At 45.2% G+C, this 18,746-nt stretch overlaps 1 protein-coding gene across 2 annotated transcripts in view; it reads left to right on the top strand.

Moving 5' to 3' along the window:
* LOC147023279 (uncharacterized) overlaps positions 1-18,746 on the top strand; it is a 28,272-nt gene that overhangs the window by 907 nt on the left and 8,619 nt on the right. For both annotated transcript variants that reach the window (XR_015059739.1, XM_085887123.1), the window contains exons 1-2: positions 1-2,578; positions 17,960-18,062. The exon at positions 1-2,578 is cut by the window's left edge. Coding sequence is in view for 1 of the 2 variants with exons in the window: in XM_085887123.1 (XP_085743249.1) it covers positions 18,044-18,062 (19 nt within the window). In the remaining variant the exon portion in view is untranslated. The remainder of the gene's footprint in view (positions 2,579-17,959; positions 18,063-18,746) is intronic.

Below are 18,746 nucleotides of genomic sequence, written 5' to 3'. Positions count from 1 at the left end.
CCAGTCAGACGGCTGCTTTCATCGTTCCAGTCAGACGATTGTTTCATCATTCCAGTCAGACGGCTGCTTTCATCATTCCAGTCAGACGGCTGCTTTCATCGTTCCAGTCAGATGGTCGTTTCATCATTCCAGTCAGACGGCTGTTTTCATCGTTCCAGTCAGACTGCTGCTTTCATCGTTCCAGTCAGACGATTGTTTCATCATTCCGGTCAGACGGCTGCTTTCATCGTTCCAGTCAGACGGTCGTTTCATTGTTCCAGTCAGATGGTCGTTTCATCATTCCAGTCAGACGGCTGCTTTCATCATTCCAGTCAGACGATTGTTTCATCATTCCAGTCAGACGGCTGCTTTCATCGTTCCAGTCAGACGGTCGTTTCATCATTCCAGTCAGATGGCTGCTTTCTTCGTTCCAGTCAGATGGCTGCTTTCATCGTTCCATTCAGATGGCTGCTTTCATCGTTTCTTTCAGATGGCTGCTTTCATCGTTCCAGTCAGATGGCTGCTTTCATCATTCCAGTCAGACGGCTGCTTTCATCGTTCCAGTCAGATGGTCGTTTCATCATTCCAGTCAGACTGCTGCTTTCATCGTTCCAGTCAGACTGCTGCTTTCATCGTTCCAGTCAGATGGCTGCTTTCATCGTTCCAGTCAGACGGTCGTTTCATCATTCCAGTCAGACGGCTGCTTTCATCGTTCCAGTCAGATGGTCGTTCCATCATTCCAGTCAGACTGCTGCTTTCATCGTTCCAGTCAGACGGCTGCTTTCGTCATTCCAGTCAGACTGCTGCTTTCATCATTCCATTCAGATGGCTGCTTTCATCGTTCCATTCAGATGGCTGCTTTCATCGTTCCATTCAGATGGCTGCTTTCATCGTTCCATTCAGATGGTCGTTTCATCGTTCCAGTCAAACGGCTGCTTTCATCGTTCCAGTCAGACGGTCGTTTCATCATTCCAGTCAAACGGCTGCTTTCATCGTTCCAGTCAGATGGTCGTTTCATCATTCCAGTCAGACGGCTGCTTTCATCGTTCCAGTCAGACGGTCGTTTCATCATTCCAGTCAGACGGCTGCTTTCATCGTTCCAGTCAGAGGGTCGTTTCATCATTCCAGTCAGACGGCTGCTTTCATCGTTCCAGTCAGACGGTCGTTTCATCATTCCAGTCAGACGGCTGCTTTCATCGTTCCAGTCAGATGGTCGTTTCATCATTCCAGTCAGACTGCTGCTTTCATCGTTCCAGTCAGACGGCTGCTTTCGTCATTCCAGTCAGACTGCTGCTTTCATCGTTCCAGTCAGATGGCTGCTTTCATCGTTCCATTCAGATGGCTGCTTTCATCGTTCCAGTCAGACGGTCGTTTCATCATTCCAGTCAGACGGCTGCTTTCATCGTTCCAGTCAGACGGCTGCTTTCATCGTTCAACTCAGATGGTCATTTCATCATTCCAGTCAGACGGCTGCTTTCATCGTTCCAGTCAGATGGCTGCTTTCATCGTTCAACTCAGATGGTCATTTCATCATTCCAGTCAGACGGCTGCTTTCATCGTTCCAGTCAGACGGTCGTTTCATCGTTCCAGTCAGACGGTCGTTTCATCGTTCCAGTCAGACGGTCGTTTCATCGTTCCAGTCAGACGGTCGTTTCATCGTTCCAGTCAGACGGTCGTTTCATCGTTCCAGTCAGACGGTCGTTTCATCTTTCCAGTCAGACGGTCGTTTCATCGTTCCAGTCAGACGGTCGTTTCATCGTTCCAGTCAGACGGTCGTTTCATCGTTCCAGTCAGACGGTCGTTTCATCGTTCCAGTCAGACGGTCGTTTCATCGTTTCAGTCAGACGGCTACTTTCATAGTTCCAGTCAGATGGTCGTTTCATCATTCCAGTCAGAGTGCTGCTTTCATCATTCCAGTCAGACGATTGTTTCATCATTCCAGTCAGAGGGTCCTTTCATCATTTCAGTCAGACGGCTGCTTTCATCGTTCCAGTCAGACGATTGTTTCATCGTTCCAGTCAGACGGTCGTTTCATCGTTCCAGTCAGACGGCTGCTTTCATCGTTCTAGTCAGACAGTCGTTTCATCGTCCCAGTCAGACTGCTGCTTTCATCATTCCAGTCAGACGGTCATTTCATCGTTCCAGTCAGACGGTCGTTTCATCGTTCCAGTCAGACTGCTGCTTTCATCATTCCAGTCAGACGGTCGTTTCATCATTCCAGTCAGACGGTCATTTCATCGTTCTGGTCAGACGGCTGCTTTCATCGTTCCGGTCAGACGGCTGCTTTCATCGTTCCGGTCAGACGGCTGCTTTCATCGTTCCGGTCAGACGGCTGCTTTCATCGTTCCGGTCAGACGGCTGCTTTCATCGTTCCGGTCAGACGGCTGCTTTCATCGTTCCGGTCAGACGGCTGCTTTCATCGTTCCGGTCAGACGGCTGCTTTCATCGTTCCGGTCAGACGGCTGCTTTCATCGTTCCGGTCAGACCGCTGCTTTCATCGTTCCAGTCAGACGGTCGTTTCATCATTCCAGTCAGACGGTCGCCCTTCCCGTACCTGTTTCTTGGAGGTGACGTCGACTGGCGTTCAAGCCTGTTGAAAGTAGGTGCTGGCGACGGACAAGGCATGCTCACACATTTCAGGACGTTTTTATTTGACGGACGACTTCTCTTTTGTGAGCGAGATGATTCTTCGTCCCCCCCCCCCACCTGAATGATCTGCTGGGTACCCTTGTCTGTGTTCAGTTGTTAAGTTAGTCAATCCCCGATTAGCATCTGCTCTTTGTCTGTTTTCCTATCACTTTGATTTTGCCTGATTAATTATTTATTTGCTTGCGATCATTTTGATTGATTTGAAATTTATTTATTTTCACCTCACTTTAATAAAAAGTTATTTTTATTTATTTATTTTCTTATTAATAAATTATTTGTTGGCGTTACAACCTGTCCGTGCTTGTTCTTTCCTCCCATTGATCCAGCATTGTCCGAACCTTGATAGACTGAGGTAATTACCACAGACTTGACCAATAATAGTCGGTATTCACCAGTGGTTAAGCGCTCGGCCACCCTAATTAAGATCTAATCAAGATAAGATTGGTGCTTTGCCGAGGGCACGCTCCCCATTCAGGTAACCACGTGACCTCTAGTTAAACGGCATAATTAGACGGTGGACACTGGAACTCGTGGTTAACTGGGTGGCGTTTGTGGTTCTAAAACAACCCACCATACCATAAAGTTAATTGTGAGCGGTGGCCCCAGGTCCGGCTCTTCCGAGGACAAACGGGGATTAACCCCCTGAGTCACAAACTGGTGTCTCGGTACCCGTGGCCGTAACAATATATATATATATATATATATATATATATATATATATATATATATATATATATATGTATATATATATATATATATATATATATATATATATATATATATACACACACCAGGGATCATACGGTGTGACATTTGACAAAAGCCATAAAAACTGCGACATTCTGTGACAAAACAGATTTTATGTGACAGTGTTGAGACGACATTGTGGCACATTTGACAAGAAAGTTTTGACAGCTTTGTACCAGATATATCACAATGATTATCCTTCTGGAGCAAACTTTTTATCAGTGGTCACCATCAGCAAGGTGAGAGGTAAGATGAACACACATTCTTACGTCAAGTTTTGTTCATTTTTGCACTTTGTTGCAACTGATGTTGCAGTTTCTGTTTGTTCTTTTTTGCGCTTTGTTTATCACTTATACAGTTATACCGCAGACTTCTTTGCATTAACACTGTTCAGTTAATATTACTTTTTTCTTCTACTGGAACGGGAAACTCCGGGAGCTAAAAGGGTTCTTGATTACAAGTATTCCTTTTTAGAAAGGAATGATATCAAACTGGACAAGAGTAATCGACTATGCTGTGTGTAACCATGTTAATTAGAGAGCTGACCGTCAGCCCCGCAGATATTTCATCACTACGCCTCCTGTCATTCGATGCTGAACATTTACGCTTATTGTGCAGATTCCTGGACTAAAAACAGGTATGTTAGATGTCTGACGCCAAATGCATGGAAATTAAGGACCACAACATAAAATTGCTCAGATTAATCTGGGACCGAAATTGGACGGCCGTCTAGTCTCGGCTCCAGCCTACGTGTGTAAGGGCTTTAGATGGGACGGTCATCCTCGAAAAGTGGGGGCATTACGTAGTAATAGTACAAAGCAGGAAATAGAGATGCATTATGAAAATAGGAGCATTGTTGTGGTCCTTGAATTCCAATGATGTTTTTTGCTCAGAATTTGCTTTATCAGACGACGTTAGTCTGCTGCTAACATGTTTCGTTAATTTCTGCACAACAACGCCCAGACTGATGTTTTTCATCAATAATACGAAAGAACATATCGATTGAACAATAATTGCTGAACATTATTATGGGTGTTACACTTCATTTGTGGTTGAAGTACACTATATGACCACATATAATTATTTTGTCAGGCCTCACGAGGGTTTCTGTTTTTTTCAGCTGTCGATCATGAGTAAAAGGAACACCGCCTTCAAAGTGTCCATGTTGGATGGGGAGGACTCCAATCAAGACCCTATACAAAACTCGGCGAAACCCCACGACAATCACTCCGTCCGCTGTCTTCTTTGTCAGGAGATCGTGAGTATTGCTCAGAGGGAGAAGGACTGGATTATCCGTCATTCCAAGACTGGTACACATTTCAAGCGAAGACAAAACAATTTGGGTGACAATTGAAAATTGAAGCGACTGATGGATACGCAGAGGAATATACAGACCTGTTTTGCTAGTGGCAGCACGGGTGCTGCTGATGGACAGGAAGACTGGCAAAAGCGGAGATTAAATAACAATGTGACCTATGCGGAAACGATGTGGTGTGCCAATGTTTCAGTGAATAATTTGTCCTTTAGACTCTCAGATGCTATGATCGCTATGTTTCCTCACATGTTTCCTGACTCGAAGATCACGAAGGAGTTCCAATGCGCTTCAAACAAGACAGCGTACGTAGTTTCAGATGGAATGGGGCCGTTTACGCATACTCAAATTGAAAATGAAATTAGGAACTTTGCTCCAGCATACAGTATTCAGGTTGATGAGGCAACAACTGCTAAACATTGGAGACAGTTCGATGTGATCGTCCATTACTGGCCAGCAAAGAGTGATCGTGTTCGTGTAGAACATCTGGAGTCGTTTGAGATGGGTCATGCTGATGCTACGAAACTCAAGGATAACATTGTTCGATCTCTCAGCGGTCTGTACCATGACAAGTTGTTGCAAATTTCCTCCGATGGACCAAATGTCATGAAATCTCTGCAGAAAAAGGCTATGGAAGAGATCAATCCGAAAATGATCAATATTGGCACGTGCAACTTGCACAAAAGCCACAACGCCTTTTCTAGTGCATTCAAAAAATTTGGCTCTGAGATCAAATCTATGGGTATTGATGTATTCTATCTTTTCAAATACTCAGCTGCGAGGAGAGAAGACGACGAGGCTGTGCAGAAATCCAAGGGCATTAAAGGACATGTCTTTCTCCGCCATGTGTCTTTGCGATGGATGACATTGGAAGACGTCACAGAAAGACTGATGGAGCAACTTCCGGTTTTGACAGAGTATTTTCTCAGAACTTTTACTAACAAAGAGAGAGAGAACGACAGAACCAAGAGGATATGCGGTGTTTTGAGTGACAAGCTTCTCAAGAGTGAACTGCTATTCATGAAATCCATCCTGTCCATGTTCAACCGTTTCAATAAGTTGATACAGAGCAAGGGCCCACTCATCCACATTCTCTACGATGAAATGAACACACTGATCCTATCACTGATGCGATGCGCCCTGACCGAAGGAGCTATTGGTCGAAAGACTGGAAAGCAACTTGGAAGCATCGATCTAACGAATCACGATGTCTGGCTTCCAAAAGTGGACATCGGAGAAGCAGCTTCACGGGAGATAAAAGTCATGAGAGAATGCAAAAGGATATCCGAGGGGAGTTATCTGGATTTCTTCAAGAGAGCCAAACTGTTTTATTCAGAGGAAATCGGTAAACTCCTCAAAAATTCCCAATGGATAACCAGCTCTTGCATGACCTACAAGTTCTTCATCCTTAAGCTCGGCAGTCAGAATCAGCTAAGCAAGCTATCAAGCGCGTTGCTGTTGGCATCAAAATGTTCTCGAGAGATAAAATTGACGCAGTATCTGATGAGTAGTTGGAGTACTTGAGCGAGGACATACCGGAAGACTGGTACACCGATAATCCACACGTCAGCACTTCCGAAGATGAAGATTCGGATGAGGACAACACTGCCACCAATTCGGGAAATGTCAATGGAAGAGTTGATGTGTACTGGTACAGAGTTGGCAATATGAAAAGACCTCGTGGTCAGTTGAAATTCCCCAATCTGATGACATTGGTTCGGATAGCCCTCACATTGAATCGTGGCAATGCCGATGTTTATAGGCGGTTCAGTAAGAACAAGCTATTGCTCACATCTCATCGCACCTGGCTCACTATGCCTCGCATCAATGGAATGCGGACAGTAAGTTAGTATATGAAGAGATTTGATAATAATCCACAGATGCTGCCTTATTCGGAGGAACTGATATCAAACACTCGGAAAGCACGGTCGGCGTATATGACGCGAATTGAACCGGAGAGACAGACCAGAAAACGACCAGCGGAAGCAGCTGCTCTGAACGACTCTCAACAGGAGGTTCATATTCTGGCCATGAAAAGGAGGGCTGAAGCACTGTTGACGGAAGGCATGACAATGCTCGACAATGCAGTGAAGGGAGAATCTGAGAACTTAGTCACCACAGTTGCGGCTGCGAATGCTACCATCCAGAATGCCAAAAAAATGCAATAAAGAACTGAATAACCTGAAGAAAAACAAGTGAAATCCTTCAATACAGCATGTGTGGTGAAGCAAATGAGTACACTAATGTTAAAATATGCAACTTATGCTTTTTCAGTTGAAAAACAATTAAAAAGCGTACTTAATATTTTAAATGTAAAAATCTTGTTGTTGTGATAAGCACCTTTATATATAACAGAAGGAATGAAATTGTTCGATACAGCGTATAATTAGGAACACATTACTTTCCAGAAGAATTTGGAAATAATTCAAGATGTCCCTGGTTGAAAGAACCACATCACTTTGCCACCAATATCTGCCATAATTGTAAGTAAATTTCAACTACTAATGCATGACGAAACACTTGTTTATGGCTAATATTAAAGAGAATGATGGCATAAGAAGAACTTGGCTTTCAGCGTTTGGCGCGAAATGCCATGGTGGGCGGAAATGACGTCTTTCATTTGTTCGTACATGAGAGGGGAGCGTTTCTTGGTTTTTTTCGTCAAGCAATAAATTCAATGGTTTTCACATATATATAACACATTAGATTCACAAATTTCCATTGAAAAAAGGCAGTATTGTGTGAATCTAATGTGTAGTTCATGCGGAAACTGGCAAATTATTATTATTATCTCTTCAGATGTTTCCGTCAATTGTGGGAATTTCTGTCAATTGTTTCCGTCAGTTGTCGGCCCATGAATACTCGGGTATTTCCGTCAATTGTCGCCATTTCCGTCTAGGTTACGCACTGCCATCTAGCGGACGGCCGTCATTGGCTGTCACTTGAGGCGCGTGGGAGGGGTGGGGGGGGACACCGGAGACATGGTAGACACCGGGGACATTTCAAACTCGGTGCAATTGTATACCAGCGCACGCACTGTAACCAGCGCACGCACTGTAATACATAGCACTTTCCTCCCTAGCTTTCCGATGAACTGGTAACCCGGTATTACAGAATGAGTGACGTTGTGGAATTACAAGAATGTTGAATTGTTTGGAATTAAAAGAATGTTAAAAAGTGATCCTGGCTTGTCCAATCTGTGTGTCTAAAACCCCAAAATATATGTGACAAAATGGACTTTGTACGTGATAAAACGATTTTTTTGTGACGTGAAAAAATTTGACAGACGAGAAATTGCCCGTATGATCCCTGATATACATATATATATATATATATATATATATATATATATATATATATATATATATATATATATATATATATATATATATATATATATATATATATATAGATATGTAGACTAGGCGTAAGTCGGCAGCGTCAAGAAGTCACGAATTTATCCAATGTTAAATCCCTTTGAATAAAGTCTGTAAGTCGTCATCTCTAAGTCGTCACTTCGTCTCAGTCGTCAGATGTTGTCCGTTCCCACGTAATGGAAACTCAAGTAAATTACCACGCCTAACTCGTCACACGGAACTACTACCTCGTGAGAAGCCAGATTTCATGGAATCGTGATGCGCGCTCATTGGTTTACACCGCCAGTGATAGGCTATTTATAACTGCGCTGCGTTCAGCTCAGTCGGCGTGCCGTCCCACATGCATCTGAAGAGGTAGGCAGGCTGCGCAATGCAGTCTCTGGCGAAGGAGTAAAGGATCGATCGAGCTTAGTGTTGAAGTCCAATCATGGTTTTATATTAGATTGTTTTGTACATCACCACACTCACTTTCACATCGGTATTGAGTGGTAGTCATGACGATGACTGTGTGTCATGTAATTTGTCGATGGTATATGAATTTTCATTCCATATGAAAACTCATTCTACATTCATTCCAATGAATGAATTCTAACAGCCATTCATTCCACATTTGTCAATGGTCATATACCATCACCGATGGTATACCGTAAAAACAGCTATGTTATGAAGTTTTTGGTGGATTAAAATGTCAAACGAGCTGGAATTTACAGCCTGAGATTAGGTGAACAGTTCAGGGAAACATGTATTGTGCAAAAGTGTGTTTGAGTGGTCCAAAGGCTCTTCAGTTGTGTGAATCATTGAGGGATAATGAATGTGCTCATGTGCAACCAACTGTTGCAACTCCTGCAAACATTTCCAGTGTTGAACAGATGTTTTTGAACAGTCACATCAATGTGTGTGATATTGAAGCTGAACTGTGTATTGGTTTTTCTAAGTATGGACACCACTCATTCCAAGCAGAAATTCAATAAAGTCGTGCCCAAGGAATGGATGGGAATTCAAAAATAACTCCATCAGAAGGCAGTTGAAATGTGAAGTTCTTCACCACCCCGTCCTCACAACCCCACATTATTGCCGACATTTGTAGTCGGCATGTGATTTGTCTCAGAACTTCTCTCTTCTGTCTCATTCAGAGCATCTGGGTGATGTAGTATTAAAGCAATGAGGATTTGTAAACACCTCTCCAATGACGTCCACCTATACCCATCCGAAGGAGTGATCGGTTTCTGGCATTAAAATGCTGCCATTCTGATGGGATAAATGTTGTTGTTTTGTATGCAGCCTGTGGCTGCTGGTTGCATCATTTTCTGGAAGTGTGGCAGTGAGCCTGTTACCAGTAAGCTGGTATTCATTTTGTCGACCTCGGAAGGATGACAGGCTGAATCAACCTACCTGATGTTATTTAACAAAACGACAGGGGCTCAAACTCAAGACCCGAAGATCATAGGCCGGCCACCTTAACCATGAAAACAACACCAGGCTTCGGACAAATAGGGACATATAATAGGGGACAGAATTCTTTTTAAGTGGGGTAAGTTTCATTAACTTCACTTTATTGCCAAACATATATGACATTCCATTTATTATAAACTAGAAAATACAATCCGTCACTTCGCTGACAGGTCAATAAAGTAGGGGGGGAGAGGGAGAGACCGAGACCGAGACCTCACCAAACGTTGCTATTCACTGTGGGAGGGAAGGATGCATGTGACACACACACACACACACACACACACACACACACACACACACACACACACACACACACACACACACACACACACACACGCACACACACACGTTCTGCTAATACAGTTTATATATGTCCACACGCATAAAATAGAGCTATGTAATTTAATGTAACAATCCCAACTACCACTATTCCTACATCTTCCCCCTCAATGTTCAAAAACGCACTTAAGTGGCCAAAATTTATAACTAGTACCACGCCAATTAATAAAGCAACAAAACCACACAAAAACATTGCAACAAATACACCAAAGTACAGTAGTAAATAATTAGGCAGCTCAAACTCAGACAGGAGATTCAAACTTTATACCATGTAATCATTGAGATGCGTGGGTAGTCTCTTGATACGAGAAGAACGGTGAATAGGTGGTGCCACTACTTGTGTGGAGACTGCCTCAGGCTGCGAGGATGAGGATGCTTTCTCAGCTGGATCTTGTAAATGAGGCATTGTTGTGGACCGATTCGCCAACTGGTCCTCAACTGGAAGAGGGGTGATAGGTGGAGGAAACTCCAAGGTCTTCCGTAGGTGCTTGCGGTTGTGGCGGTAAACCTGACCATCTTGCGTCATCACATGATACGAATGGGGTGCACAATGTGTAGCAGTGACAACTGCTGGCTCCCAGACCTTTTCTTGCCTGATGCGGATGCTTTCAACGGGAGTAAGTGGTGGGAGCTCTTTGGAATTCCGGTCGTAAAATTTCTTCACAACCTGTTGACGCCGTACCAATAGCTGATGTGCATCTGCCGGAATGTGCAGTTGCAAAATTCGCTCTGTCATACGTAGCCTGTCTCTGAGCCTTCGATTCATCAATAGCTGTGCTGGGGAGTAGGGTAGTCCTGCTATGGGACTATTTCGGTATGTCAACAGGGTCAATTCCAAGTCCTCTCTGGATTCTCGAGCTTTCCTGAGGCCTTGTTTGACAGTCCGTATTGTACGTTCAGCCTGTCCATTTGATTGAGCATACGTAGGGCTCGATGTTATGATGTGAAATCCCCATCCCTGGGCGAATCTCTTTAATTCTGCACTTGTGAATGGCATGTTGTCAGCCATCAGTTCCTGAGGAAGGCCGTGTCTCGCAAACGTTGGCTTGAGTGCATCAGCTTGGATGACCGATGGTTTGGAAGGCTCAAAAAACTTCAGGACTGGTGCCTGAGAAATTGCCTGCTTGAGGGTGTTGAATGCTGCCGTGTGTTCAGGGTGCCACTGCCATTGCACGTCCTTCAATAAATCACGTAGCAGAGCCGTGATGGTCGACATGTTCGGAACGAAGCGCGAGAGGTAGTTAAAGACTCCCAAGGCACACTGTAGGTCCGCTTTGGACGTGGGTATTGGCAGATTTGTGACTGCGTGTACTTTGGCCACATCCGGTCTGAGGCCTTCGGCAGTGACTACGTACCCCATATAACTGACCTCTGACACCTTCCACTGAATCTGTTGATTAAATTTTACGTTGCAGGACCGAGCACGCTTGAGTAGTTTGCCCACAATCTCGTCGTGTTGCGCTTCGTCGGCTGCAGCCACAATCATGTCATCAGCAATGAAATGCACCCCTTCAAGGTCACCAAAGGCACTTTGATTGCGACTCTGCAGTACTTCACTTGCGGAACTGAGTCCGAAAGGCATTCTATTAAAACAATATCTTCCAAAAGGAGTGTTAAAAGTGCACATCAATGTTCTCTCCTTGTCTAATAGAACCTGCCAGAAAGAGTCCTTTTGATCAAAGATAGAAAACACACGTTTACCTCCTAACCAGCTGATTACATCCTCTGTTGTGGGGATCTGATGGTGCTCTCGTTTTAGCGCTTTATTTAAATTCCTTGGATCTAAACATAACCGCAACGAGTTAACCATCTTTTCGACGATTACGAGGTTATGGACCCAGTCCGTGGGTCCATTCACCTGCGAAATGACGCCTCTTGATTCCATTTCCTCAAGCTTCTGCTTGAGACGATCATGCAAACTATGTGGAATTCGATGTGGAGGTTCGATCACTGGATGAAATCCATCCACTTCAATATGGTAGGGACGGTCAAACTTTCCAAGCCCTTGAAAGACATCCGCATATACCTGGTTTATACCGGGCAATGTAAGTGGTTTTGGCTGCAGGTGCATGGAGCAAATATTCATCTTGTTATCACTAATTTTAATCAAGTCGAGGGTAATGCAAGCCGACAATCCGAGAATAGGTGGTGCAGAGGACTCAACGATATAGAACTCAAACGTGCCCTCGCTGTTTTCTGTTTGGCAGCAAAGGTTAGCTTTACCTTTGTGGGAAACCTGGTGCCCCCCATAGGCTTTTAGTGTGACGGACGAACTATCGATGTGGGGTCTCGTTGGCAGTTTCTGATAAAGGGCAAAAGGCATGACAGATGTCTGTGCACCAGTGTCCAGCTTGACCTTCACCTTCAACCCTTCAATCGATATGTGTGCGAAGCAATTCTTGCCAGCGACAGTATCAACGCCATTAATAAACAACTGATCAAGATTTACATCATACTCACTATCCCTGTGCGCGTCAATGGTGTGCACTCGTCTACGAGGTTCAGCGCGGCACATTGTCATGAAGTGGCCCATCCGGCCACAATTGCTGCAGTTCCTTTCTTTAGCTGGGCATTCGTGCACCCTTTTCTTCTGGTATCCGCATCGTGAACACGTACCAGTGGTCGGTGGCTCTTCCGGGGTCAAAGAGGAGCGGTGTTCATTGCGAGGAGCATAGGCACGGCCCGGCACTGTGCCCTGCTCTCCAAAACTGTGCATCTCATTTACCTCGAGTGGTGTCTTCGTCATGGTCTTCAATTGGGCATGACTGGTCTCAGCTGATCTGCATATGTCCACGGCTTTGGTGAGGTCCAGCTCTTTTTCACGGAGTAAATGCTCTTTTAGACGCAAGTCTGACATGGCGAAAACGATATGGTCTCGAACCATGTTCTCCGTTTCCGCAAAACTGCATGATCTGGCCTTCGTCCTCAACTCCGTGACATACTGGTCAAAGGGTTGACCCTCTTGCTGTCGGGTTTCCCAAAAACGGTGCCTTTCATAGACTATATTTGTTCTCGGATTACAATATTCCTCAAACTTTTCACATACCTAGTCGAGATTCTTACTCTCCGTGGGATCGCAGAACATGAATGTGTTGTACACTTTCACTGCAGCCTCACCGGCACAATGCAACAATATGGCGACTTTCTTGCTCTCCGGTATCGACTCTGAACTCTGTCCTGACGCTTCCAAAAATAGTTCGAACAGCTGTCTCCATCAGCACCAAGCATCACCGAGGTTAGAAGCATCTAGAGTCAGTGGCGGGGGAGGTTGAAAACAATCCATCATCGGTCGAATGTGACTACACCACTGCCACCATCCAATGAGCCGGACAAAGGTTCGAGACCAACCGTCTTGTTTTATTCTCACACACCGAGACACCGTGTTGCTGCATAACAACCCCAATGACCACGATTCCTACAGCATCGACCACGCACAGGTATTTGGCTCAAGTGGAAGTGACGCTTCATTTTATTAGTCCACATAAGGAACACGATATACATTCTGTTACACCTCCCTTCTTAATGAAGAATCGGACCATACGTTGTCAAATGAATAATCAGCATCCACAAAGTTTTAGCAACATGTTAAACTACTTATTGGCTTGCAGTGCCACCAGAAACCAAGTTTGAGTGAAAGTTTAACCAACTTAGTAAGTCAGGTATATCAGTACGAGTTTGCAATGGTCATCAACACCAGTTTAAAAGAAGTTTGTGGATTTACCAAACAAAATCTTTATACTTCTGAGGATTAACAATCTCATGTCCTCGTCTAGTATGCTGCACGGTTGGACGCATGTGTGTTGTCAGGTGTGTAATGTTCTCTCACAGGTGGAGCACATTGTGGCATACCCGCTCCACTGTTCATGTCTTCATGAGTGGTATTGCTCGTCGCAGCAGGTTCTTGCTCACGAGGGGTCATGACGTCATCTTCAGGGGTCGTGAGATCTAGTGGTGGCTCATTCGTTCTCAACAGCTGATGTCTGTTCCTGCATAAACCACTCCTGATGCCATTGTCAACCCAATATGATCTGGGGTCCGAATCCCCTTTGGTAACGATGGCTAGCTGCCAGGTGTTCTTCCTTCTGATGCGAAGTGTCACCTGGCTGCAGGTGAGCCAGCAATCTGTCATGATGGACTCTCTGTTTCAGCTTCTGTTGCATCAACTGTGCTCTGGGATCTACTATTGCTGGTTTGAGCAGCCGCTTGGTGATTGGTATCTCGGATCTCAAGAGTCCTGCTCATTAAGATATGTGCCGGCGAGAATGATGTAGCTGTGACAGGGGTGTTTCGGTACTCCAGAAGTGTCACGTAAATGTCATCATCAGATTTCTTCATCATCTTGATGGTTTGGATAAAACGTTCACTTTGGCCATTGGACTGGGCAAATCCAGGACTGGATGTCGACTGTTTGATTCCCCAGTTTCGTGTGAACCGCCTGAACTCTGGGCTGTCAAATGGCATATTATCAGTCATGAGCTCTTCTGGAATGCCATAACATGCGAAGACCTCTTTCATCTTGGTGACGATCGTGGTGGCAGTCTTGTCCTCGATCTCCACCACCTCCGGATACTTGCTATAGTAATCAACCACCAGGAGTATTCTTTGATTTGATATGTGAGGACATCGGCTCCCACCTTCTGCCATGCAAGCTCAGGTATGTGGTGTGGTCTCAACGGCTCCTTGGGCTGTGCATCCTTTTCAAGTCTCAACTCTCAAACCTCTCTCCCTCCTCAAAATCCTGGTGGCGTTTAATCAAATCTGTTTCTGGTGTATGTTCCCCCTCCATCCCCTCCCTTACCTCAAATGGCCGCACTGCTGATTCCACACGTGATAAAGCTGAATGTCTAAACTCGGTGTTTGCAGCTAAATCTTGTGTCCTAAACCCATCACTATCTCTACCCACTTTACCCAGTCGCACCCAACTGTCCCTGGACTCTGTATCCTTTTCTCCTGACAAGGTGGAGAGCTTGCTTTCAAACCTCGAGTCAGATTCTGCAACCGGTCCAGACGGCATCAGCCCACGTGTCCTCAAAGCCTGCTCTTCTGCTCTTGCTCACCCACTCTCTGTTCTATTCACCCTCTCATTTGCCCAAGGACATCTGCCATCTGCTTGGAAATCTGCTAACATCACTGCCCTGCATAAAAAAGGTGCAAAAACAGATCCCTGTAACTACAGACCAATCGGCCTTCTCCCAATCATCAGAAAGGTGATGGAATCCATCATCGCCTCAGATATGAAATCCTTCCTCTTCTCCAATGGCTTGATTTCCAATCATCAATTTGGTTTCAGACCAGGTCACTCTACCCTGGATATGCTGCTTCTACTCTCCCATCAATGGATGGAGGTCCTCAATGCCAGACAGGAAATCCGAGCCGTATCCCTGGACATATCACGTGCTTTTGACACAGTCTGGCACCCTGCCCTACTCACCAAACTCTCTTCCCATGGTATTCAAGGTCATCTCCACTCATGGCTCGCAGACTTCCTCTCCTGTCGCAGTCAACGTGTGGCCCTAAATGGAGTTCTTTCATCCCCTCTTCCTGTGCAGGCTGGAGTTCCTCAAGGTAGCGTTCTGGGCCTGTTCTTTTTCTGGTTTTCATCAATGATCTCTCGGACTCTCTGGAAAATCCTCTATTTCTCTTTGCCGACGACTCCACCCTCTGCCGTACCATCTGTCATCCCTCAGACCAGCAAGCAGCAGCTTCTTCACTCACTGCAGATCTGGATAAAATCACAAACTGGTCCAACACGTGGAACATGTCTTTCAATCCAGACAAATCTCACACTCTCACTATGTCTCTTCGAAAGGACAATTTACAAAACCCCCCCATCCACTTTCTCAACAATCCTCTGGAAGAAGTCTTTTCTTTCAAGCTTCTAGGTCTCACTATCTGCCATGACCTTTCCTGGGAAAGTCACATTTCCAACTTCGCCTCAAAAGCCAGTCGCCGACTGGGAATCCTCCGTCGTGCTAAGTCCTTCCTCGGCCCTCTTGAGCTCCTGACCACTTACAAAGCTTTTGTCCGTAGCCTGATGGAGTACTGCTCTCCCCTCTGGGCTGGTGCTCCTGCCTCCCACCTTTCTCGGCTTCACGCTGTCGAAACCAGGGCATTTAAGATCATCGGCATCTCCCGCAATGAAGCTGAGTCTTTGGGCCTCTCACTCAATCACCGCAGGTTGGTCGGTGGTCTTTCTGTCTTCTACCGACTCCTCTCCAGCCTTGCCCCCCCTGCTCTCTCTGTGATTTGTCCCCACCACATTTCCACAGGGCGCTCAAGGTCCGCCAACAACCCCCTTCTGGTAAAACTACCAAAATCACGAATCACTGCTCATCTTCACTCTTTCATTCCTCTTTTTTTCCCGCCTTTGGAATAAACTTCCTCACTCTATTCTTTCCCATTCTTCACTCCAGGCTTTCAAAACAGCTGTTCACCACCACCTCTTATCTTCCCCCATCCAAATCCTTGATCTTTTCTACCCCCGATAATCCACCCAAGCCCACTTCCTTCATTTCTCCTGCTTTCCTTCCTGAAAGTCCCTGAAATGTCCATCTTCTCTTCGCCATGTTCCCCGTCCCATCCCCATCCCTCTCCCTTCCACAGTTCACCTAATGTGTCTGTTCCCCACTGTTTTGTCCCTTCCACTCCCGCCCCTCTTGTCTCATGCCTCCTTGCTGTGAGTTGTGTGTTAGCTCTCATACGAGCCTCGACCAAGGTATACAAAAAAAATAATAATAATAATAATTCTTATGGCTGAGGCAAACTGCCCAGTTGGTCACTGTCTGTTCTGAGCACCAGCAGCCCTGGCTTTCGTTTTCTCAGCTCCCATGTAACTCTCATGTAGCAGAGTCAGCATCTCGCTCTTCAGTGAGCTCGGGATCACAATGCGGTCACCAACACACAGTAGTCCATCAGATATGTGTACCTCATCTTTGACCGGCCAGTAGTCTTGGAGGACGCTTAAAGCAATGTGCTTCTTTTTGGCCATCCCATCATGGCTGTCTGCCTTTCCATCTGGAGGTCAGGGTCCTCAGCAGCTGCAGCTCGGATCTGCTCTTGTCTCGTGGCACTCACCGGCATGTCACACACCAGGCAGTGAACCATGACTTCCATGTCATCCTCCGTCTGGTCGTCTGATCGGTCACCAGGTAAGTATGCATGACTCAGTGTGTCGGCTACATGCATGTACTTGCCCAGGACATACCTCACATCTAGTTCATAGCGCTGTAATCTCAAAAGCATTCTCTGCAGTCACGGAGTCACGTTGCCCAGGGGTTTCTTGAAAATTGCCTCGAGAGGGTGGTGAGCCATCTGCACATTCACTGGCTTTCCATACACATACTGGTGGAATTTGTGGCAGGCGTAGCAGACTGCCAACAGGTTCCTTTTTGAACTGTGCATAGTTATTTTCAGGATCTGTCATGGACCTTGATGCGTAGTGAACTGGCCATCCCTCCTTGAGCATCTGCTTGGACTGTCACCGGCTTGGAGACATCGTAGTACCTCAGAACAGGTTCTGTTGCCAATGCTGCTTTGACCTTGTTGAGACTTTGTGTGTGCTCTGCTTTCCAGCTACAAGCTGCGTCTTTCTTGAGCAGTATACGGAGTGATGCTGTGGTCTCCGACTCATTTGGTATATATTGTGTGAGGTATTTGATCATGCTCAATAGGTGCTGAATTCTGACTTGTCTTCTGGTGTCGGCATGTCAGCAATTCCTCGGATCATGGACTTGTCTGGTGTCAGTCCCTCTGGAGTGATGATGTTGCCCATGTACAGCACTTTGAGCACTCAGAACCGTACCTTGGTCCTGTTGAACTTCACCTGTTGTTGGCGGGCTCTCTGCATAACCTTGTGCAATATTTGGTCATGTTCTTCCACGGTTTCAGTGGCAATGATCATGTATATGTATGTATGTATGCATATATATATATATATATATATATATATATATATATATATACACATTATATATAGTCTATCATTATGTTTATCATTGCATGGGCTGACAGGATATCCTACAGGTATGTGCACTTGCCTCTGAGCTACCTAAGCATCGGTTCGAATCTCGGTTCAGCTATAAACTGTCATCCTGATGTTTTGCAGACAGTGTGATACGTCACTGTGGGAACCACCTCTCGGTTGCACATTAAACTGGACGTCCTGTCTGCTAGCATCATTAAAGATCCCATGGTGTCCTTTATTGAAGGTGAGGCGAGTTCATTCTGACACCCAGAGCTAATTCTCAATTTCTACAACTTTCAGTTGAGTGTCTTGCATCAAAGTGGTGACCTGTCAAGGATTGTAACCTGAGCTAAGAGACTGTGTGTGTGGTTGTTGTTTGCTCCTATTTGCTGGGTATGACTTCCTCATATTTTTTTTTCTTAATAATTATCTATATTTGTATTTTCAAAAATCCAGCTGTCATTCTTTCTTTGAACTGTTGCATCTTAGTCATATAACTTTGTGAATGCCCCAAATAAGGTAAATGCTTTGTATTTGTCCTTCATATACTCGATAATTAATTTGTTTATCATCCTGTCTTGTATTTAATTTCCGAACTTGTGTTGTATAACTATCTGGTATTGGCTTTGTGGTTATGGTGGTGGCTTGGGATCCTTGGGTCCTGAGTTCAATCGCCATTGTCGGCTGAATTAACACCAAGGGGTTGACTCAGCCTGTCATCCTTCCGAGGTCGGTGAAATGAGTACCAGTGTAGCAGCCAAAAGGCTGCAGTGAAAGGGAAGGGGTATTGACGGATTTATTCAAATCTGGTATTGGTGTGGCACAGGCATGATTGGTTGAATGGCCTCCTCCTATGCGTAATTCCTTGGAAAAGCTTAGCTTTTGACTGGAATAAACTTTGCTGCTACACCCTTTTCTGAAACCTTTA

This window comes from Eptatretus burgeri, chromosome 7, assembly GCF_056783735.1.
Source record: "Eptatretus burgeri isolate ZD-2024b chromosome 7, Ebu_testis_v1, whole genome shotgun sequence".
NCBI classification, from domain to species: Eukaryota; Metazoa; Chordata; class Myxini; order Myxiniformes; family Myxinidae; genus Eptatretus; species Eptatretus burgeri.
The sequence above is the reverse complement of the archived record's forward strand: the minus strand, read 5'-3'. Positions and strand labels throughout refer to the sequence as shown.